The 25,410-nt window shown below is 37.9% G+C and overlaps 1 protein-coding gene across 2 annotated transcripts in view; it reads right to left on the bottom strand.

Moving 5' to 3' along the window:
• Positions 1–25,410, bottom strand: part of LOC122811177 — a 3,180,768-nt gene that overhangs the window by 1,117,120 nt on the left and 2,038,238 nt on the right. For both annotated transcript variants that reach the window (XM_044082849.1, XM_044082848.1), the window contains exon 13: positions 11,061–11,218. In XM_044082849.1, the coding sequence (XP_043938784.1) occupies positions 11,061–11,218 (158 nt within the window). The remainder of the gene's footprint in view (positions 1–11,060; positions 11,219–25,410) is intronic.

Genomic DNA, 25,410 nt, shown 5'->3' with positions numbered 1-25,410 from the left:
GGGAAAATGGGAAATCTAAATCCTGATAAAACTGATCTCTCCCTTTTCACAAAATCTAAAATTAGAATCTGGAATATCAGGGGATGCTGATGTGACCACATGGATTTCAGGTACTGAATTTTTCTCATGCCATAGGAATCATGTGAATCATAGATGCCATGAGATGCAGAATCAAGAGAAATTCCTGTGATGTGACAATAGTCTGAACTTGAAAACACAGGAATATATCTAAATACAGATCTTTCTCCAGTACAAGAAAAGCTCTTTGAACTGAGGTGTCTAGAAGACACCCTGGGAAAACAGTCCTGTGAGAAAGAGTCAAACAAGACTTTTGTATGTTCTCCTGGAACCACAGTTTGTGTAGGAGATCCCTCATCCTAGTGAGAGATTCCTGACACTTTGAAAAAGACTCTGCAAAGATAAGTAAGTTGTCTTAAATACGAAAAAAACACGAATACCTTGTAGTGTGCAGTAAGTTGTCACAGGAGCTAGACACTTTGAGAATATCCTTGGAGCTGTGAATAGACCCAATACTAATTCAGAGAATCAGTAATGTGATCCACACACAGAACACCTTAAAGAAACCTCTGAAATCTCGATCTACATGACTGTGACAATAAGCATCTTTTAAATCTAATGCCACCAGAGTAGTCAAATGAGGAATGACAGGTAGCAGGTTGTGGGGCGTATAACATTTTCAACTTGGGTACTATCACAAACAGGTTTAGAGAGGAAAGATCCAGAACTGGTCTCCATGAATTTCTTTCTTTTACACACAAAACATTTTTAAAACGCTTCTCCTTGCAGAGGAGGTACCACTTCTATCACCAAAAAACAACGCCAGTTCAAAAAAACAATTTAATTCAGCTATTCAGCTTAGCACCTCGGCATAATAGCCTTCAAAGAGCACAAAATACAAAAAACACACACTCCTATATATACTATAATCAATTAAACAATTATATCAAATTAATCAATTAAAACACAATTGAATATTTTAAATATATTTCTTATTTAGCGTATTTAGAATATTTCTTTGTGGCAGTGGTTATGAATATGTGCAGGAATTCTTTTTAGAATTGAATAATAATAGGTATAATTTACATTTTGATGGTTTACAATTTGGTAATAAGGTGCACTATTTGGATATTTCGTTGTCAGGTGTGGTGGGTAATTTGGTCCAAACTACGGTGCACCGTAAATTTGTTGATGGCAATCAGTTCCTTTTTGGAACTAGTTGTCATCCTTTACATACTTTGTCGGCTTTACCCTATGGAGAAATGATTAGGCTATCTCGATTGTGTAGTAATGAAGTAGATTTAGAAAAAAATATTTATGACTGTATTACTATGTTCCTACGAAGAGGCTATAGTATGGAGATATTAAATGAATCTATTAATAAATTATTAGGTGATAATGATAATAGTAATGTGAACCAATTAATAGTTAATACAATTAGAGAAGATTTCATTTTTTTTCCTTATGTTAGGAATAATAAATATTTAAAAATTATAGATCAGAAGGTTCAGGGTATCTATTTTGTAACTACCTTTAATGTATTAAGCAATAAGATTTGGGAAGTTATTAAATATTTTTGGAAATTTTGATTTCTGATAAGAGCCTTTATAAATTATTCCCTATTATTCCTAGAATAGCCTTTAAAAGAGGTCAGAATTTGTCTGATAGATTGATTAAAGCTTATTATATTTTTCCTGTTAATAGGGTAAGTTATACTTTGTGCATATATGGTACTATTGCTTGTGGCCATTGTAATATATGTAGGCATGTGAAGTTATATTTTGATAAAATTAATGGAATTATATTCAAACCTAATAATGAATTTTCTTGTAACTCCATTGGGGTAATTTATTGTATTGGATGTCTGTGCAAATTTATTATATAGGGGAGACAAAAAGAAAATTTAAAATTAGAATGCAAAAACATATTCGAGACATAAAAAGGGGAATATTGGATAGTCCAATAGCTTCCTATTTTATGGAATTTCATAATAGTAATGTGGATGTATTTGAATGTTGTATTCTTGAGAAAGTTTTTATTAGAAAAGGTGATGAAAGGCTATTAAAAAATGTTTTATTATTTAAAGAAACTATTTATATATTGAAATATAATACTGTGTCACCAAATGGTTTGAATTTAGAGGTGAATTGGAAAAGTTTGTTATAGTTTATATTTTGAAGTTTTTTCCTGAGTTTGTAATGCTTTTTTAAAATATTCAATTGTGTTTTAATTGATTAATTTGATATAATTGTTTAATTGATTATAGTATATATAGGAGTGTGTCTTTTTTGTATTTTGTGCTCATTGAAGGCTATTATGCCGAGGTGCTAAGCTGAATAGCTGAATTAAATTGTTTTTTTGAACTGGCGTTGTTTTTTGGCTTTTGCCTTATCCTTTCTGTTGTTTCTGACCACTTCTATCACCCTCTTTGACAGAAAAAGCTAAATGACAGGAAAGAATAGAGGAGTTTGGTCTGGCAGAGTGCTTTGAAAAGGAGGGAGAAACTCCCATTGCCATCTGTAACCTTAATGAATTACTTTAAGAACCCATCTATTTGAAACTTTCTCTTGTCAAATACAGAAACAGAGCTTCAGACTTTCTGAATAAATAATGATTTGCCAAGGAAGAGATGTGAAGGAGAGTCTAGCAGATAGTCATTCAGACTTATTAGACTATTCTTTGTTCTGGGGAGTTCCAACCTTCTTTTGGAACATCCTTGTCATTGTTTTTTAATTGTATAGCAGGAGTCTACTGTTACTGTTTATTTTGCTTTTTGCAAAGGGTAGAAGAGATAGTACTGAACTCCTTGACAAATTTGGAGAAGAAAGACTGAAAATCTGAGATTCCTTTAATCGGTTTACCTGTCTCATCCTACCTTTAAGGACCTTTGCAGCAGATTGTCCAGCAACCAACTCTCTAGGTAAAGAAGAATTCAAAATGTCAGCTTTTAGCATCATCAAGAAGGTTTTGACTACGCAAACAAGCAACCATCCTCATAGCAATTCCAATAGGAGCAGTCCCAGATGTGACATTAGCAGAATCATAAGCACATTTCAAACAGCAGGTAGACATTTAAGACACAAAAGTAATTAAGTTACACAAAGATGTTTTTCTTTAGAAGAGAGAACGGATGTTGTAATATTCATCACACTGTCAAATGAGGTAAGCATAAACTTTAACATATGAGCTTGGCAGTTGTGAATCCTAAGAATAAGTGATGCAGTGGAATATATTTTCCCAAATCTATAAAAAAGCTTACATTTTTCCCTAATTTGTCAAAACCTCTCCATCCTTGTCAGAAAGGGAGGGACTGATATTAAGCAGATGTTTAGCAGCATTTGGATTCATTACAGAAATAGCTGCTGGAACCAATCTTGGATTTCTGTATAAAAACTTACAAGACTGAGAAACTTTATACAATCTTTTCTTGGGGGCAGCAGGCTGGCTGTCAAGCAAATTACAGGCTGTCACAAACACATCCGCTAATGCTGAACGAAGAGGAGGAAATGGTGTAGATTCAGGACAATCCAGTTGCAATATTTTCGCACTGAAACAATTGATTCATTCTGGAAATAGTTTACAAAAAAAGAAAATCCTTCAAAGGGACTAGCAAAAGATACGTTCTCTCAACATCTGAACCAGAAACCCGAGGAGAAAAAACACTAGTAGTATCTTCACAATAATTTTTGTGATTCAAAATCTTGAGCCTCATTGCAAAATGAAAAATCCCTTTTTCTCTTAACAGAAACTGCTGAACTGAAATGGTCAAGAGCCTGCACTAAACCCTGAGCTATGTCCAGCAAATCACTACTGTCCAGACTAACTGACACAGTGGAAGACCTGTGTATGAGTTTTTACTTCTTTTTAACTGGAATTTGTAAAAAAGCAAATACACTTTTGCCAGGCAAAACTACCCTAGGGGATGGGTAATCAGTTATGGCTAGGCTGAGAAGAATTCTCTGCTCCTTCTCCCAGGACCAACAAGTGTTCCCCTTGCCCACCCAAGGGCCCTCCAACAGCCACAAAGGATATGTAGAAATAGAAATTCTTTTCCATAGTGGCTGTCAGGACTATACCAGAGGGAACCAAGGTAAAAGGTAAACATCAGAGGAAACAAACTGCCACAACAGTCATCCATCTGTTATTTTAGCACTTTAGCAGCCTGCTGTGGTGGCAAAGGCTGATTAATGGTCTTCTTTTTATGGATGGTAGAAGCAAGAACCAAGGAATTTGTAGGTTGTTCCACAGCAAATCCAAAAAAGGTGCTTGAATGATAAAGCCAATTTAATTTTTTCCACCAAAAAAAACAGTGAAAGGCACTTTCTTTACCCACCAAAGTGAAATAATACAATGTTTGAGACAGAAAAAGTAGTTTTAAATTAGTTTTTAAATTTTTTTCCACAAAAGTAAAAAGTAACACTCTGGTTTATAGTTACTAAAAGTGACATCACAATCAAAAAAAAATTTAGAATTTCAGAGACAAATTTCAGCTTCTGTAATAAAAATTAAGTATATAAATGTTTTTCCCCCAAAGGGAACTTATCTGTCAAGTAATGGAATGTGTTAGCTGACAATCAATCCTCAAAAGCACATAAGAGGAACACTCTTCGGGGGCAGGAAAGCTATGAAGGACTTGGTTGCCAAACCACTCTTTTCCTTCAGATCAGCTCAAGCTGGCTAATGATTTGTTTTGAAGGTGCACTTGAAGCTTTGAAAGCTAGCTAGCTAGCTATTGTATCCTTAGCAGGATATAACCCATATAGCAAAAGCTACTGCAGCAGTGACCATAATGATGAATATCCTAGAATCCCTTTCATCTTTGTTTTCCTTTCTGATATTGTTATTAGTATGACAGTAGAACTGTGCCATTGACAGGCTTTGCTCTATTTCAAGTAGAACTGGAATGTTACCTAGCTTTTCCTGGTGCTTTCAGTGTCACAGTCCTGGGCAGGTATGGGTAATGGAAACTGGGTCCCATTCAAGAGAAACAAAAAACAAATGCTGCTGGGACTATTGCATACGGCTATATATTTTTCTATTTGCTTTGTTGAACCCAAGCCACTCAAGTCAGAACACAGGCGATATAAAAATTAAGTGCCCTGCACAGTCTCCTTTGACCAAAAAGACAATTCTCAAGCCATTTAAGCTTTTTGGCACAATAAAATAGCAAAGTTAAAGTCTCCTTGCAGCTGCATCCTAAAAGAGGGAAATGGAAGATTGGAAGAGCAGAAAATAAAGACTTTTCCCTGACTTCCCAGTCTGTAGCTTTGTGGCTGTCTCTCTCTCTTGCTTTCTTTTTTTCTCATTATTTTTTATCAGTCCTGTCTAATTTCTAAAGGCATTTTTTCTAGATCCAAAAGACATCTTAATTCCACTTTATTCATATCTCATCAGACCATTATTGAATATAATGTCCTTTTTGGAATGTATTTGTCTAAACATATCACTCAACTTGAAAGACCTCAAATTCCAAACTAAAAAGATTAGTAGCCTCAAACATTTTAGCTATGTTTACTGGAAAAGTACAGTGGGCCATAAGGTCCCTTTTTGGTGGAGACCCATGGAGAAAAGCTCCATACAAATAAAGTTAAAGAACAATAGATTCCATTACATTTTCACATCTTACATTAATACTAACAGTAACCATATGAAATGTGGAGAATGAATGGCTGAAACAACAGATTTACATTTACTAAGTCCGAGATGGCCATTTCTTGGAATATTCTCTTTTATTCAAGGTATGACAATCTCAGTTAATATATATATATATATATATATATATATATATATATATAGGTGTACTTTTGAAGAACGAAAGTTCACTACTTCGAACTTCAAAAGTACACCCACACTAATGCGAAAGTGCACTCTCGCGAACCCACTAGTCCGAACGGGCTAGTAGGTTTGGTTTAGTGAGGTTAAGCGAAACTACACTTTCGTTAAAGTGCACTTTTGCTTAAGTGGGGATGTACTTTCCCATTTCCCCCTGTAAAAAAGAAGTTTAAAGATGAAGAGTGATGTTTGATATTCATTCTTCTGCATTTTTTTCTGGCATGTCATCATGTGTCATTTCATTAGGGAGCTAATACTAAGTTATTATATGTACATAAATAAGACAGTTCAGATTTGTACATAAAACTAACACATATTAACACAAAAAGGCTCTTGAATACATTTAATACATACAAGGAATAATACATTGTAGGAGTACTTTAACAATGCTACAGTTTCAGGACTGAGTGGTTCAACAGCATTTTAAGTCCAGCACTTGTTATAGTGGTAGTGCTATCTGGTTGGGTCTATATTACCAGATCAAAACTTTAGTTATTCGAATAACTAAAGTTCGTTCTGGTAATATAAAAATCCAGAAACCGTGAACTACCGATTTCACACAGGGAAAGAATTCCCTTGGCCACATGAAAAAAAACTTTTTAACCCAAATCAAGTGGGGGGCTTCACCCCCCCCCCAATGAGGGGGTGTGCTCCCCACCCCTAACTAAATATACCAACTCCGAAATTGCTCTACATTGGAGAAAATAGCATAATCCACATAATGGGCAAGGGAATTCTTTCCCTGCGTGAAATCGGCTGTTCACAGTTTTTGGATTTCAATATTACCAGATTGATCTTTAGTTATTCGACTAACTAAAGTTTCGATCCCGTAATATAGACCCATATGGTTGCCTTATCCTGGAGTACACAGTGGTATAGCCAAGAGTTAAGGAAGAATTGTTTTACTTTAGTTTTGAATACGAGTGGGTTTTCAGTGAGTCTGATCAGGAGAAGAATGGAGTTCCAGGCCTTGGAGACAAGGTTGGAATACAGAGCATCTCCATCTATTTTGCTGGACTTTTAAACCATGAGGAGATGTTTATCACTACAGCACAGTAACGTGTTGGGGGTGTTCCATTGTAGCATGCAGCCTAAGACAGTTCACGTTTCAAAGGGATGATATACTAAACTTTGTGCGATACTTCTAGATGAGACAGACTGAGGTAGTGTTGTAGCTCTAGCTAGCTGAGGTGCTTTAGGGCAATGCAGTGATGAGAAGAGTAAAGCTTTACTGGATGTGAATGTGGCTATTTTTATTGCAGCCCTGCTCAGGTTTGCTGTTCTGTGTGGCCTGTCCGTTGCTGACACTTAATGAGGCATATAGGAGTATGGGAAGAAGACAGAAGGGGGCGATGGCTGTCCTGCTAGTTTTAATGAGATAGTGTTCAACTCTTTAAAAGAGACAGTTTTTCAGTGTTTGTTTTTGAAAGCTTGTTCAATACACAAGTCAATTTCAAGTTAATGTCAGTTGTGACACCTTGTAGTTTAATGATGGAGATTACTTAAATTATTACATTGCTGTATAAGTGAGTTTGAATTTTGAAAGTTGAAAGTTCAAAATGAGTTTGTACACCGTTCTCTATAGACTCCTGCATGGGAAATCCATGTTGTAGACTTTTGAGTCATGAAATATACTACCCTCTCTTACCTCCTATTCCTTTCAGGGAAAATTATTCTTCAAATACCCAATCAAAGGAACTAAACCTTCATCAACATATAAATAAGATACAATGGCATGATAGACTCATATCCCATTGTAATCCATCTTTTGAACAAATTTCCACTGCCTGTCAAGCAGAGCAGCACCTGTGCCATCTTCATAGTAAATCTAGATAATGGGATAAGCAACCTCATATTCTGCCCCAGTTGTTCTTGAATTGCCCTTCTTGAAGATGGAGGAAACTTCTGAAAATGGGTTACTGGCTAGTCTTAAAATGGTCTGCAGACTGTTTGCCCAGAACTTTCCTATGATCCTACTCATCTAAAAGATGGCCAATGATATGACAGCCAGCGAGCTAGCCTATGAAAAAACAGTTAACGTGAAACAACTGTTGAATTAAGGGAAAAGACCAATGTTACTGAAAACAGAGACTAATTAGGATTTCCCCTCCAAAAACACTGAGATGCAATGACCTATATTAATTAGCAAGACTGTGGAGGCAAAGAGAACTTTACTCTACAAAAATAGTTAAATTAATTTTGAGATGCACACCTCATGCCTGCATCTTCTGTGTGAAAATAAAATACATTGTGTGCTTGCAGACTTATTCTTCATAGGTCTGTGCCATACCCAGAAAAACAAATACAGATTTTAAAATGGGAAAAAAAAGTTAATGGTCAAATTAGTAAGATTAAAGAAATGCTTTCATAAGATTCATACCACTGCTCTTCTGGCTTTTACTGATAAGATTTACAACTATATGGAAACAGGAACTCTAACAAATACAATGTTCTTTGATGCAGCCAATGTGTTTGACACAGTATCTCATCCCAAAAACACCACAAACTTTAATTAAGGATTCATTAATATTAGCCTTCTTTGGTTCCAGCAATATTTTTTTTTGCCTCCGCGTTTGCCAAATGTCAAGTCTTTCCCTGTGGGTCTTCAACCCATTCATTATCCTATACTAAATATCGCCATCACAGAGGTAAGAACTGACCAGAGGGATATCATCCAGACAGATATGAAGTTGGTTCTTCCTGCCCTTGCTGGTATTCAGCCAGTGCAAGCTTTTTTTTTTTTTTTTTTTTTTTTTGCGAGAGGGTGGGGTCACTAACACTGTTCTTGATGGCTGGCATGAATACATGTATCGAAATTGGGCATCTTATACTCTTCTCCATGTGGATATGAGTTACCACCTACATGTTAATGTTGCCTACCATTACCAGCTTGGAATCGCCAAGCCCACCTTCTCAGTCTTGGCCACTTCAGTGTCATACAAGCTTCAATTTATGATCAGCTGACAAAAAGCCACCTCTCCCTCTCTACCTGCACAATGGGCAAGCCAGCACCACTTGGTCACTCCCATCCTGCTTTGCCCAGTTCTTCCAGTGCTCAAGCAGATATTCAAACTAAGTTAATCCAGGCTGTAGTAAAGGCTTTATTCCCTCTATGCAACACACCTGGTCCTAAGTTCCAAAAGCACCTGAACAAAACATATTATATACTCTACAATTCTTCTGTATCTCCATTCCCACAGCTACTGACATTGTATAGGCTCCATACTTGGTCATTCTCTCATCTCTTCTTTCAGTAATAACATATCTATCTCTCCAACAACATGCAAATATCTTTGTTTGCAGATAATCTATTTTTCTAGTTTAATAACTCTATGTATGATAACATCTCTGAAAAATATCTCTTTTAGTCTATACTTCTTGCAAGACTAGTTCACATCTACTGGTCTAACTATAAATCGTTCCAAATATCCTCAAACTCCAAATTTGCTAACTACAACGTGTCATGGTTTATGCTCATCTCCCAAAGACTAACATGTTTTCTTACTCTTAGTAAAGCCATCATCCTTCCCATTAGCTTTAGAGACCACTGTTCATTAATTCTGATTATGTAAAAACACAACATATCGTCTACTATCCACCACTTGCTCACAAATTAAATCCCTGGATGCACTGTAGACCCCCACATTCTTCCATAGTCACTATTTTCAACCTGCTCTGCACCACTTACCCTCTGCATCATAAATCTTCTTTATGAAAGATCTCAAACTTTTAAAGATCCCTACTGCATTGTATCACTAGCAAATCTACTTTATCATTGTTTAAAGATACTCATGTCTTACCTATTACTGGCAGCCTGTACACGTGCTTAAATCTCTCTCTCTGTTTCTTAGCAATATGCAAACTTAACTTCATTGTTCACCTCACAGTGTGCCATTAATAAAAAGCAGACTACTTATTCATACTTACACCACATCTACTGCTCAAGTACCATACTAGTTACAACAAGCACACTATATTCCACAAGTTTATCATTTCTGTTGTTACATTTGTTAGCAATGTGTAATCTATTAGCATGCATTATTAAATGTGCTAAGCTTATTAACATATTATGTATTACTCTATATGATTTGCTTTATTTGTAAAAAAGCCATAGCTGTAAACAGAGATCCTCTAACCCAGTCCACACCCTTAAAAAAGTAAAATACTATCAAGCTAGAGATGTTGATTAAACTGATTAAATTAGATGTCAAAATAACTTTATTACACAAATAGTGAATTTCTTAAATGTTTATACAAACATAGTCACTGAGATCTGTAAAGTACTCTTATGTTGGTATCTTAGCTAAGGAATTGGATACAGCTATTAAAATAGTGTAAACTCACCAAAAGAAAGCTTTATATTGCAGAACTTTGATTTTGCATCACCACCATCTAAATTTCTCAGATATGCCTTTCTTTGGCTTTGCCATGCCAAATGACATCAGATACTCTGCTGTACTCAGCCACCAATGCAGCCATCTTCCTTCCAGTCATTGGGGTGGAGTTTTGCCTTTAAGCCCTAGCCAGCTTTTCCCTTGTGTATGTCGTGTTAGTACTTAATTGGAGGACATGCAATAAGTACACCGTGGAGATGCTATTCAATTCTGATGCTAAGGCAACCTAAAAGTAAGCCCTACAAGACCACTGCCAACCCTCGTTGTTGCAAACAGATGCTTCTCATCATGTCTCCAGACTCCACTAGAGACAGGTAATGAGATGCATGCCCCCCAAAACGTACATTCCTCCTACTCCATCATTCCTCTCCATCCCTAACTGGTTCCACAGGTGGTCAGAACACTAAATGAATTTGGGACATCTTGGTTGTAATCATGATTCCATCCCTTTGTGCCACAGAGCAAAAGCATTTCTCAGATAAATCCTTCTTGTGAAGTACAAATCTTTGCAAAGCTAGTGCTGAGTGGCAACTTCACAAACAAAGTTAGTTACCTCATGTTTAAAATGGTCTGTTATGAGTCACTTGACTAACATCAAGTCAGAATTTTACTCTTTGTGAAATACATTAAGTTCTTTTTTAACAATACTGTTTCAGCAGTGAGCATGTCTAACTGGATTTAGCCAGTTTAATGTCTGTGATACAGTGAAAAAATGTTATAAAGCATTTCACAGCTGAACTTATTTTATCAATATCAAGGTATTAGTATTATGATGATAGCTGGCAAGTGGATGCCACTTTCACCATGCTAACTCACCTTTTTTCTCAGCACCTGGACTTGCACAGAATGCTCCAGACTTGGTATGAACCCCAGAGTATGCTGAAAGTTGCAGTGCTCCTTTTCTGCCTTTCCCACATTTATAATGTGACATGTTTCTTGGTAACATGATCTGGCCTTCTACAACCCAGCCTGGGCTAAAACAAATAATAAAAACATAAAATGTGATGAGTAGCAATGAACTTGCTTTACAACCATTTTTCTTTATATTTTACATCATTCTAAAATAGCAAATGTGCTGTTAATGAAATTACCAGATGCTTTCATTGGTATGTATAATTCCTCAAAACTCCTCTGCTGTGGCAAGTGAAAATATACAAAACTGACTCTGTAGCACACAGATAAAGTCCTGATTGGGACCCATATGGCACAAGATTGACTATCAGCTAGAGAACTGGAAGAACTGATGTGAGAGCTCATCCAGAGGGAAGGAGGCAGTTTAGACAGCTGTGTTGCAACCAGAGGCTAGCCGCAAGTGCATATAGAACTCCCACAGCATGAGTTCAGAACAACTCTCTTGAAAGAGAGGATGCAACAAGCCCTAATTTGGCTAAGTGAGAAAGTCAGGTGCCAAAAGAGGGCAACGGACTTGCAATACAATTCTCTGAAAATTCTGTGGATGACAACAGTCCCTAATGTAAATCTGTCATCACAGAGAAATATCAGAGAAGGAAATGACTGAGGTAGATAGCATTTGTCCCTGGAGTGGGAAAGTAGAGCTGTGTAAGTAAACTTACGATAACAGTAGATGTCTGAATGATCACTGCTGTAACAGCCTTAGCTATATGGGTTATATCCTGCCAAGGATATAACAGCCAGCCAGCTTCCAAAGTTTCAGGGTGCCATCCATACACCCAAACTGTCAAGTAGCCCAAGCTGAGCTCATTACAAGGCAAGTGTGGGTGGCAAGCCCATAAGAACTTTCCTGCCAAAAGGGAGAGCGAGGTTGATCCCCGAAAGGACAATACTAAGAAGAGCAAAAATAAACAACCACACATTGGCATAAAAAAAACCCACCAAAACACAAGGGAAGGGAGCAGCTATTGCAGCAGTGATCAGTCAAACATCTACTGTTATGGTAAGATTACTTACACAATTATAGTATGTTTATTGCACTGATCACTGCTGCAGTAGCCTTAGCTATATGAGTAGATTACCCTTGCTTACTACATTTGGGAAAACACAAAAGCTACTATAAGGAAAGAAGAGGAAGGCAAAGAGAAACCCTCCATAAACCCATGAAGAATAGCTTTCGTAAAACTCTGTTAATGACATCCAACTTGTAATGTATGGTGAAGGTGTGCACACAGGACCAAGTAGCAGTTTCAAGGATGAAACTGGTTCCAGACCCTTGAAGAAAGCCCCAGAGGAGGCCACTGCCCCAGTAGAATGGGCCTGAACAGACATAGAAAGCCGTTTGCCATCAAAGGAATAATAAAAGAAATGGCTTTCAAAATCCAGAAGTAGATGCTTTGCTTACAACCTGCCAAACTCAATGTCTTGGCATGAAAAGAAACAAGAGTTGCTCAGATGTACATATAGCCTTTGTGTTGTTCAAATAATATGTGAGCTGTCTATGAAGATCCAAAATGAGTAGACCCTCTCACTAGCAGATTGTGGACAAGGAAAAAAGGAAAAAAACTGGATAGACTTATTAAGGGGCAACTCATTGACCACCTTGGACATAAAAGAAGGATTAGTATGCAGAGATACCCTGTCCCTATGAAAAAGCAAAAAGGGGAACCACCATAACTCTCTTGGGAGAGGTGAGGGCAACCAATAAAACAGTCTTTCAGGTGCAACGTTGCAGAGAAGCAGCAGCAGCAGGTTCAAAGGGAGCCTGACTTAGTTTCTCAAGAACAACATTAAGGTCCCAAGAAGAAGGGACAGGCTTTCTTGGGAGCTTGACATGGAGGACACCTTTCAGGAATTGTTTAATCTCAAAACCAGAGGCCAATGGAGGATTTAAAAGGCAGGCAAACAGAAATAGCTGACAAGTGAGCTTTGACAGAAGAATATGCTACGCAAGCATGGAGAAATTCACACAGCTAAGACAGAACCAATGGGACCCCCCCTGAAAAGGATTCCTGGTGAAGTTTAAGATACCAAACAGAAAATTTCTTCCATATGGACATATATAATTTTCTGTTACTGGGAATCCCAGCCTCCTGCAGAACCTTAAGCTGGTCCTCAGAGAAGTGGTTTTAAAAGGGGATTAAAACCCTATCACCCAAAGTGTTAATTGAAGAGTGGACCGATGAGGGTGAAGAAGGGACCCCTTGACTTGTGTGAGGAAATCCATCCAATGAGGTAACCTGTGATGACTGACCGTGGCCAGATGAAGGAGGAGAGGAAACCACTGCTATCTGGGCCAAAAGGGAGTCACCAACAAGATTTTGGAGGAGTCCTGTTAGATCTTGTATAGGACCCTGGGAAGAAGAGGAAGAGGAACAGGGAGGACAGCATAATAGAACATCCCTTTCCATGAAAAAGGCATGGCTTCAACCCTCCAAGCCAAAGGACTTGAGGTTCTGGAACAGAAGCAAGGAACTGCCTATTCAGAGGTGATGCAAAGAGATCCACTTGAGGGATACCTCATCGATGAACTATGGCCAGAAATACACCTTTGTGAAGTCTCCACTTGTGATGTTGCACCCTAGACCTGCTCAGAGAGTCTGCCACCAGATTTTGTCCTAAAGCAATGTAAACTGCCTGAAGAAAAACCTGCATTTGGACAGCTAGATCCCAGGCCTGAAGTTCTAGTTGGCAAAAAAGACAATACTTTGTTCCACCCCCCCCCCCCCGCTTGTTGATGTACCACATGACACTGGTGTTTTCAGTATAGACCCTTAAAGAGCCTGGAGACCAAAGGAAGTGGAAGGTCTGGAGAGCAAAAATGAGGGCCCTCATCCCTTTAATGTTGAGTAATCTAATCACCCTCATACTGCATGAAGCAATCCCCATACCCTGATCTGAGGCATCTGAAAAGAGCTCCTGAGACACAGCAAGAGGCTGGAAAGGGATGCCTAGATTGAGACATATGTATTCGATCCACCACTGAAGCTCGAGTTTTAGACAAGGAAGTAAGGGAACTGGAAACTCCAGAGGTTGGCAATGCTGAATCTGCACCAACTGCAGGAACCACTGAAACTTCTTCATATGAAGCTTGGCAAAAGGGAGCATGGGAATGTTCAAGGCTATGAACCCCAGAGCCATTCCCTGGCAGGCATGTGAGACAAAGGAAGTAAGAAATTGAAGTACGTTGTTGGAGACAGTACTTTGGGAGCAGGCAGACAGGCCAGCACTGGAATAGTTTGGAACCTGCATCCCAGGGAGATGTGAGCCTTAGAGTTGAACAAGACAAACTTCTGGAGATTGATGGTGGAACCCAGACTATGCAACAGGAGCTGGTAAAGTGCAGGTCCTGCAGAACCCTGGAACTAGAGGGGGCCTGAAGGAGCAGATGGTCCAGATAAGGAAATATTTATATTCCTTGAAGACTGCAGAAAACAATGGCTGGAGCCAGGCACTTGGCAAATAACCTTGGGGCTGTGGAAAGACCAAAGGACAAAGCAGAGAACTGAAAATGAGAGGAAAAAAACAGTGAAATGTAAATACTTCAAGAATAGAGGGTGAATGGGAATATAAAGATGAGTCCATCAGATCCAGGGAGACATATGAAGCGAACAGTCCTTCAGATCCAGAGAAACTATAAAGACGTGAGGCGGCAAGTGGGAAAACAGTGTCTGGAGGAAAAACATCCTGAAGGTGGGTACCCTGAGGAAAGTATTCAAAAAAAGAAAGGTTTAGAATAGGCCTCCAGGACCCCTCCTTTCTGGGGATCAGAAACATCCTAGAGTAAAACTCTGCACCCCTTAGGGGCCTCTGGAATGGAATGAATAGTACTCTGATCCAGTAAACCCTGCCACACCCCCCAAAAATGGAGAAGTTGATCTGAAGGAGGTACCGGAATACCCAAAAAGGGTGGGAGAGACATCTAGACAATTAATTAGCCTTAACAGATGATTGAAACAGCATGAGTCTATAGTAATTGGTTGCCAAACTAGGAGCGACACAGAGAATCTGAGAGACAAGGGAACCTGGCCAAGGAGAAGGGAAGGCAGAATGATAGATGGAGGCAGATTTGTCTGAAAGGAAGGTTTTTGAGGTTGAGGCATCTGAGATGTTTTGGCAGAAAAAACAAGCCTAGGGACTTTTATCTTCTAACTTTGGAGGGCTGACAAGGCTATCTATGAACAAAGGCAGTTTTAGGATGATAATTCCTCTGACACTTAGGAATGGGAAAGACCAAAAGCTGTTTAAAGGAGAGCCCAAACATAGAACTAAAAAAAAACTATTTTTTTTCACTCTATTTGTTTTAACACCTCAAAAATCACTCTAACTGTTTCTTATAGAATGTTAGTATGTTTTCTGCAAAATGGCTGCCAATGGGGCATGCCATATTAATGTGACCTTGTTTGCCATCAAGCCTTTCTCTTTCCCGTAATCCATTCCAAGTCTGCATTATATCAGTCATGCTAGACATAAAGAAGTAGTGGTGTATTCCCATACCACTGGAATATAATGCGATTAATGTTAGTCACCATCATCTTATATACCCTTCTAACAGGACTGTTTTTTTTATTTCTTGAATGGCCTTCATTTGTGTGCATCTCAGAGCTTGTTTTACAGTATACTAAGGAGTTATACAGCTGCAACCAAAAAGTAGCTAAACTGCATGCCTTTGCTCAGAGTACTTTTCTGTATTCCAAGATGAACTGTCAGTCCCCTTCCCCCACTTTTCTCTCAGATATCAAAACTGTCACTGCCATGAGGGATCCTTACAGTTTCATGTATAAGTGGCAGCTGTTACTGGAAAGGAAAGGATTTGAAAGTAATTCTGTTCCACAGTGCCAGCACTGGAAATATTTTCATTCATTCATTCATTCATTTATATAGGTAGATAGTTAAAAGTATTTTAGATTTCCATTTCCTAATGTTTTAATGAAAGGTCACATAGCACATGTAAGCTAAAGTAAATTCATATGTGTATCATGATTGCAGTCAATTATTACATTTCCTCTACCGACTAGAAAATGCTCATGCACTCCACTTATGTAACGACTGACTCAAAGTCAGTGGAAGATGTCTCTTCCTAAGGATCTGTGCACCAGATACGCATTCTCTGGAAGGCTGTCACAAGAAGGTATAAAATACTTTCTTACAAATGGTATCAGTGCACCTAATTGGATAGGGTTGCCATCTGTCTCACTTCATGCAGAGAATTCCTGATCCGAGGGTATGAAAATGGTAAATGTGTTGATACTTTACAAGAACCAAAAAGTGGAGACACAGTCCAGAAACCGGCACAAAACACCAAAAATACTGGACTAAGAAGGAAGGACACAAGTCTCTTGATTCACTCCTTTAATGGCAAGGAAATACTGTTGCAAGCATTAACGTTCATACATTAACAATGTTTTCATCCAAGTACCACCCAGACTTCCTCACATAACAAGAACACTGAAATACAAACAATAAGTAGTGCTCCATTGTTCCATCAATTAAGCCATGAATTTACATTTAAAGGCATAAGCACCATAAAATAAGTTTTAATAACACCAAGATGAACTAGTTAAAAACATATAAAAGAAATTCAATTTAAACATGCATAAATATAATAAAGTGTTCATTAAAATAAGTTGTTAAAAATGTATTCTTTTAAAATTTTCTTTTTTATATAAAATGTCATGTGGAATGTCATGTAAATTGTGTGAACTACTGGAAAATGGATAGGTTCCCCTTGGACTGGTTAAAAATGTTAAGTTAAAGCTTGGCAGACCTTAACTTTAACAGGGGGAAGTAGGGAGATATGATCATTGAGTGCGGGATTTCTGTTTGCCTGCAAAAGTACCTGCCAATAGGTTTCCGTGAACTCAAGTTTGGTCTCCCAAGGACCCCCCCTTTACGTTCTTAGGTACCGGTTCAATAATAAAAAATTTAAAAATAGCCCCCTCACAAAGTATGCCTGAATAACGCATTCCTAGAATTGTGGTTTCTAACATCATTTAAGTGTTCGTATATTCTACATTTCAGTTGTCTCTCAGTTTTCCCCACGTAGAATCCATCACAAGATTCACATAAAACCAGACAGACCAGACCAGATGTGTTACAACTGGTGTGTATCCTACCATGTAGTGTTTTGTTTCTCTCTTTAATAAAAACACTGTCACTTTGCATTATATAAGAACATTGATAGCAGGCTCCACGCCTGTATGTGCCATCTTTTTTATGGGAAAATACCTGTTTGCAATTACCCTGTTCTAATAAATCTTTGATGTTTTTCACTTTCCTAAAGACCACTTTCAAAGACTGATTCTTGAAGTATCTAAATCTGGAAGTAATATAAATTTATTCCATTCTCTTTCTAGTACATTCTTGATGCACTAAGCATCTCCACTGAAGTTTGTAACAAAGGCCCTGTTAAATTGCTGGTCAGGTATTCCCCCTGGGGTCCTACTGCACAAGGCAGATGGACCTTGCCCTAAAATAGGGGAGAATTTTTCTTCCCTACCAGAACAAACCTCATCCCTTACCTTCCAAATTAAGTTTCAAGGGTATCCCCTTTCAACAAACATCTGTTCCATAAGAATACAATCCATGTGGAAAGCATCTTTGGATGAGGTCATACGGCTGGCATGAACAAACTGGCCCTTGACAATTCCTTTCCTTTGAAAGGAGGGGTGCACAGTGGAATACCAGATATAGGAATTAGAAAACTTCTCCTTCCTATATATCATAGATTAAAAAAAAAACCCTATTCTTGTGTAAGGAGACGTCCAAATAGTTCATCTGGTCGAAAGTGGCCTTGTGTGTAAATTTTAAAAAAGTAGTAGTATGGGACAGATACCCAATGAACTCATCCAATTTATCAAGACTGTCCCCCCCCCAAAAGAGACAAATATCATCCAGGTATCTGTTGCATAATGTCCAACAATTAGAAAAAGGGCTTTGTTAAACAAATGTGCACTTCCACATAGCCAAAATACTGTTGGCATATGTGGAGGCACAACTAGCACCCATGGCCACACCTCATTGTTGTCTAAAAAATTTCCCTTCTAAAAACAAGAAATTATTCCTGAGGATCAATTCAGCCAACTCTATACAAACAAAAACATCATTTTCTGGACCCCCTTCCTGCAGCCTAAGTGCCTCCTCCAACCACGATAATCCCATATTGTGTGGAATAACAGAAAATAAATCCACAATGTCAATTGTGACAAAAATTAGATTATCTGAAAAAAGTTCTGATTTAATCCTACAAATAAAATCTCAGGAATCCTTTAGAATGTGCTCTTCCCCCTTCCATAGGGTTTTCAATTTCCAATCCAAATATTTGGACAAAGGGGCAATTTTAGAGCCTTCAGAGGCCACTATCGGTCTCAGGGGTGGGTCCTGGGCCTTTTTATGCACTTTGGGTATTTAAAACATGGATGGTACCCTTGATTTGTCATTCTCTAAATATGAATAGGTTTCAAAATCAATAATACCCTGGTTGAATAAATCCTTCAAGGCATAATCTATCCTTTGATAAGAAATATTAATTTCATTAATGGACACAGAACTGTATTTTGAGTCATCCTGGAAAATAGCATCTTGCCTTCATAAAGTATTTTATCCATTAATACAATCCCCCACCCTTGTCTGGTTCCATCACCCTCACACTAGGATTAGTGCATAATTCCTGTAATAATTTGTTTTCCTCAGTTGTTAAATTAAAATTAACTTTGTGGTGATTATAAACCTTTCTAATTTCTTTTTCCAAAACCTGTTCTAGATTTTTAAGTTGAGGTTGTAAGGGTGGATTGTAAGTACTAGGTTTTCGTGGGCACATGGTTGATTGTATGTGAGCACTGGTACCTAATACATTCTCAAGATTTAATTTATGTATAAACATTTTAAGGTCGAATATAACATTGGGAAAGTTGTTCTTTTCTGTAGGAATAAACTTAAACCCTTTCATAAACATGTTAAAAAATCCATGGTAAATGTCAAACTGCTAAAACTGAAAATGTGGAATCCTGCAAAACTTCACACATTCCCTTTACTTCTAATTACTGAGGTACAGGTATTCTCATTATTTATCTCTGGTACCTGCAGTACCCTTGTCCCCTCCAATACCCCAGTTCCTTGTAAAAATGGTTACACCTGTTGTTATTCTGATTTTTTTAATCTTTCAGACCTGTGTGGTGGAACAAAATCCCCTCCCAGATTGAGTTTCTCTATTCCAAAACCACCATTGGCTGCCTCATCACTATTATGCATACCATGTTGGTTGGGTTGTGTTGTTTGTGAATTGTATCCACCACCACATTTCCTTCATCAGTATTATACATATGTTTAGGAAACAATTTCGGAGGAAGATATTGTAAACCTTCCCTATATTCTTTTAAATCCCTATCCATTTTCCTATATTTTCTTCTTAAATTCTCATCACATTTTTCATCCAGACGATGCCTCACATCATAACATTTGGCCTTCTAATTTTCAATCCCAAACAACAAGTCACTGGTAATGGCTTCATTTAGATTGTCTATACAATCCTGTAATTTGGCCATCTCCCATTCATTGTTCTTTATAATGGCCTTCACATTTTCTAAGCCACAATTATCAAAGATGCCAATAAGTTCCTTGTAAAATTCAGAGCCAATAACTACATTGTTTGGATATTTATGCAGGTGTAAGCCTTTGGGAAAAATCCCTGCTTTTAGGCATTTAGGCTTTTAGGCATTGTAGAGTTTGTTCAGGCCATTAGAATAACTGTCTACAAGTGTTTTTTGATAAATGGTGTCTTCCGGTCTCAGAAAAGCCGGTTTACTGAGTAGCCAAACCTTTAAATCCTGTTGCTGTGAAACCTGCTTTTGGTTAACTCGGCTACTGCCTTCCTCCAACACTGGGGAAAGTGCTCCTTCCATCCAGAACACCCTTGGCATAGATTCAAGTGATTCACCCTCCTTATGAGTCGTACCGGCTGATGGTGATGCCTCCCCTCTTCGCAGGCCCTGATTGGAACCGCATGCTAACTGCAAAGTACCGGAAACAGTAACTCCTTCTTGATTGCATGGAATCAATAAGTAGTGTTCCATCTTTCCATCATATAAGCCATGAATTTACATTTAAAGGCATAAGCACCATAAAATAAGTTTTAATAACACCAAGATGAACTAGTCAAAAACATATAAAAAAAATGCACATTTGAAAATGCATAAATATAATAAAGTGTTCAATAAAATAAGTTGTCAAAAATGTATTCTTTTAAAATTTTCTTTTTTATATAAAATGTCATGTGGAGTGTCATGTAAATTGTGTGAACTATTGGAAAATGGATAGGTTCCTCTTGGACTGGTTAAAAATGTTGTTAAGTTAAAGCTTGGCTCATCTTAACTTTAACATGGGAAGTAGGGAGATATGATCATTGAGTCCGGAATTTTCTGTTTGCCTCCAAAACTACCTGCCAATAGGTTTCCTTGAACTCAAGTTTGGTCTCCCAAGGATCCCTCCTCATGTCCTTAGGTACCGGTTCAATAATAAAAAATGTAAAACTAGCCCCCTCACATTGTAAAATATGCCTGAATAACGTGTTCCTAGAATTGAGGTTTCTAACATCATTTAAGTGTTCATAGATTTACGTTTTAGTTGTCTGTCAGTTTTCCCCACGTAGAATCAATCACAAGATTCACATAAAACCAGATAGACCAGACCAGATATGTTACAATTGGTGTATGTCTTACCATGCAGTGTTTTGTTTCTCGCTTTAGTAAAAACACGGTCACTGTGCATTATATAAGAACACTGATGGCAAGGCTCCACACTTATATGTGCCAGCTTTTTTATGGGAAAATACCTGTTTGCAATTACCCTGTGTTCTAACAGATTTTTGATGTTTTCCCTTTCCTAAAAAACACATTCAAAGATTTATTCGTGAACATATCCAAATCTGCAAGTTCTATAAATTTATTCCATTCTCTTTCAAGTACATTCTTGATGCAATAAGCATCTCCACTGAAGTTTGTAACAAAGGCCCTGTTAAATTGCTGGTCAGGTATTCCCCCTGGTGTCTGACTGCTCAAGGCATATGGACCTTGCCCTAAAATAGGGGGGTATTTTTCTTCCCTACCAGAATAAACCTCATCCCTTACCTTCCAAATCGAGTTTCTAGGGTATCCCCTTTCAATAAACATCTGTTTCAGAAGAATACATTCCATGTGGAATTCATCTTCGGATGAGGTCATATGGCTGGCACGAACAAACTAGTCCTTGAAAATTCCTTTCTTTTGAAAGGAAGGCTGTGCAGTGGAATACCAGATATAGGAATTAGAAAACGTCTCCTTCCTATATATCGTAGATTTAAAAAATATATATATTCTTGTGTAAGGACACGTCCGAGTAGTTCATCTGGTCAGAAGTGACCTTATGTGTAAATTTAAAAAAAGTAGTAGTGTGGGACAGATACCCAATACACTCATCCAGTTTTTCAAGACTGTCCCCCCAGAAGAGACAAATATCATCCAGGTATCTGTTGTATAATGTCCAACAATTAGAAAAAGGGCTTTGTAAAACAAATGTGCGCTCCCACATAGCCAAAATAACGTTGGCATATGTGGGGCGCAACTAGCACCCATGACCATACCTCATTGTCTGAAAAAGTCCCCTTCAAAACAAGAAATTATTCCTGAGGATCAATTCAGCCAACACTATACAAACAAAAACAGAATTTTCTGAACCCCCTTACTGCAGCCTAAGTGCCTCCTCCAACCAAGATAATCCCATATTGTGTGGAACAACTGAAAATAAATCCACAATGTCACTTGTGACAAAAATGAGATTATCTGAAAAAAGTTCCGATTTAACCCTACCAAGAAAATCCCATGAATCCTTTAGAATGTGCTCTTCCCCCTTCTATAGGGTTTTCAATTTCCAATCCAAATATTTGGATGGGGGGGGGATTTTAGAGCCTTCAGAGGCCACTATTGGTCTCAGGGGTGGGTCATGGGCATTTTTATGCAATTTGGGTATTCAAAAAATGGATGGTACCTTAGGTCTGTCATTCTCCAAATATGAATAGGTTTCAAAATCAATGATACCCTGGTTGAATAAATCCTTCAAGGCATAATCTATCCTTTGATAAGAAATATTAATTTCATTAATGGGCACAGAACTGTATTTTGAGCCATCCTGCAAAATGCCTCTGCATCCTGCATCTTGCCTTTATAAAGTACCAAGATGAACTAGTTAAAACATATAAAAAAGCATTCACATTTGAAAAATGCATAAATATAATAAAGTGTTCATTAAAATAAGTTGTTAAAAATGTATTCTTTTAATTTTTTCTTTTTTATATAAAATTTCATGTGGAATGTCATGTAAATTGTGTGGACTATTGGAAAATGGATAGGTTCCCCTTGGACTGGTTAAAAATGTTAAGTTAAAGCTTTGCAAACCTTAACTTTAACAGGGGAAGTAGGGAGATATGATCATTGAGTCTGGAATTTTCTGTTTGCCTCCAAGACTACCTGCCAATAGGTTTCCCTGAATTCAAGTTTGGTCTCCCAAGGACCCCCCCCCCAATGTCCTTAGGTACCAGTTCAATAATACACTTAAATAATGTTAGAAACCACAATTCTAGGAACGCGTTACTCAAGCATACTTTACAATGTGAGGGGGCTAGTTTTAAATTTTTTTTTATTGAACTGGTACCTAAGGACATGGAGGTGGGGTTCTTGGAAAATCCAACTTGAGTTCAGGGAAACCTATTGGGAGGTAGTTTTCGAGGCAAACAGAAATCTCGGACTCAGTGATAATATCTCCCTACTTCGCCTGTTAAAGTTAAGCTCTTCCAAGCTTTAACTTAACAACATTTTAACCAGTCCAAGAGGAACCTACCCATTTTTCCATAGTTCACACAATTTACATGATATTCCACATGACATTTTATATAAAAAAAGAAAATTTTAAAAGAATAAATGTTTAACAACTTATTTTAACGAACACTTTATTATATTTATGCAATTTTAAATATGAATTTTTTTATATGTTTTTAACTAGTTTATCTTGGTGTTATTAAAACTTATTTTATGGTGCTTACGCCTTTAAATGTAAATTCATGACTTAATTGATGGAAAGATGGAACACTACTTATCGATTGAATTTCAGTGTTCTTGTTATCTGAAAAAGTCTGGGAGGTACTCGGAGGAAAATGTTGTTAATGTATGGTGAATGTTAATGCTTGCAACAGTATTTCCTTGCCATTAAAGGAGTGAATCGAGAGATTGTGTCCTTCCTTCTTAGTCCAGTATTTTTTGTGTTTTGTGCTGGTTTCTGGAATGTCTCTGCTTTTTGGTTCCAGGTTTTTTGTGATACTTTACAAGAATCACAAGAAAAATATTTTCTGACTTTTCTCTAAATGTCACAGACATCTTTGATACTGCATTTAAGTCATCTTAAAATGTAAAGTAGTATAAACACACATTTAAAGGTTAAAAGGTTAGCATTTCAATATTGTGATGCTGCTTATGTAAATTTCTCAAAAGAGGTGAGAATTGCCTTTCAACCATTTGACTAATCTAATTGCTCTGTTTTGCTATGAAGGCATGGCTAGATTGGAAGCAGCTGCGAATCAGTTATCTTTCTGCAATAAAGAAAGCATAAAACAGTTGCACACCTCTCTCTTTTTTACACCAGCTGCTGATCTCTTGACATCAGCAAGACTAATTACCCAAATAAGATTGCCAGCAATACCCAACTGCAGAGATCTCTGCATCTGTGGTATGTCATGCATACACAGAAATTCCTGTGCAAATTAAGTGAGAAGTTAAGCTTAAAAAAAGTGGGTGTTCTTTCCATTCCTTTGATTCCAAGGCAAGGAAAATGAAAGTTGTATAAAGTACAAAGCAGGTTCCTGGTACCTACACAATACTGACACCATATTGTAGGGAGAAAGCATCCTAAGAGTGGAGTTGAACTGTAGGAGAGGGTAGAGTTTTTCTTTAAGGTCCTTCATGAACTTGCCTTGGCCCTGTAAGGTCTTAAATACATCTGCCACTGGAGTACCAAAACAATTCTGAATATTTAGAGGAGCATCAAGAAGCTTAGGTTTAATGTCATCAGGCAAGGCTTGAGGACAAAGCCGGGAATACTGTTTCATGACAGAGCCTGAAACAGCAGCTCTAGAGCAGGCATCATCAGCATCATAAGTACACTTAATGGAATGACGAGCCACCTGAGATGTGGACCCCACCAAACAGCAAGCAGTGGACTTGGCCTCAGAATCAGGCAGGTTAGACAGATCCTCTCTCAGAAGAGACAAAAGGGACAAAATATACCTTGTCAAGTGAGTTGGTAATTAATGGCACAAAATGCCAGAGTAGCAGAAGTGTAGACTTTCTTCACCACCCTCTCCATAGCATGACTATTTTTGTCTGAGGGAAGAAGCTTAGAACAGGCAAAAGTCAAGAAGGCAGAGACAGACACCACAGCAAGAACACATATAAAGAAACTTGAAAGCTTCAGGCACCTTATAAAATCAGGCAAGTTTCATAGGGAAGGTGGTTAGAAATCAGGAGCTAAAGAAGCAGCTGAAAAAGTATTTAACAGAGCAGCTAAACAGGGGGAAAAGCAGAAGGCTTTAGAGAAGTCCATCTGCAACAACTCATACTGTATTTTCTAGATGTCAAATACTTGGGAGCAGTCCCACTTAAAATGTTTCATCATGCAAACCACTCTATCCTCAAAGGACAATTCTACCAAAAGGAAGTCAGGACTTAAGGACTCCTCCTTCTCAGAGCCATAGTCTGAAGGTGATGGCATTTAGGAGGAGTAGGCAAAGATGTCCTCATCTGAGTCTAGTTCTTTAGCAGAGGAATACTGTTCCCTAGATCTTTTAGGGGTAAAGGACCAAGGAGGGGAAGGAAAAGAAATCACCTGAGGTGGTCTCAAAGCCATCAGGACATTAAACAAGCCCTGAGTAAAATCCTGCCTCTCCTCCAGAGATCCTTGAGAGTGGGAGAAATGCACTTAAACTTCTGTCTTTTCTTAAGGGGGATATCAGCTTTAACGAATGTCGGTAGTTCAGAATCCTGCCTTTACTCAATCAGGATTCCAGGCACTTTCTCTCTAACTAAGATCTGGGGAATCCCCCTAGGCTCATCAGATATGATCAGCGATGGTACCCCTACCATGTCCACAGCAGATGTTTGCAAAGTCTCAGAGGATGTACGAAAAGCAGGTTCTCCTGTAGTATCTGTACATTTTGATGTGGTAGAACATATCT

Source organism: Protopterus annectens, chromosome 9.part0 (assembly GCF_019279795.1).
Source record: "Protopterus annectens isolate FY-2018-M chromosome 9.part0, PAN1.0, whole genome shotgun sequence".
Taxonomy (NCBI): domain Eukaryota; kingdom Metazoa; phylum Chordata; order Ceratodontiformes; family Protopteridae; genus Protopterus; species Protopterus annectens.
Note: the sequence above shows the minus strand (reverse complement) of the source record. Positions and strands in the feature narration are given on the sequence as shown.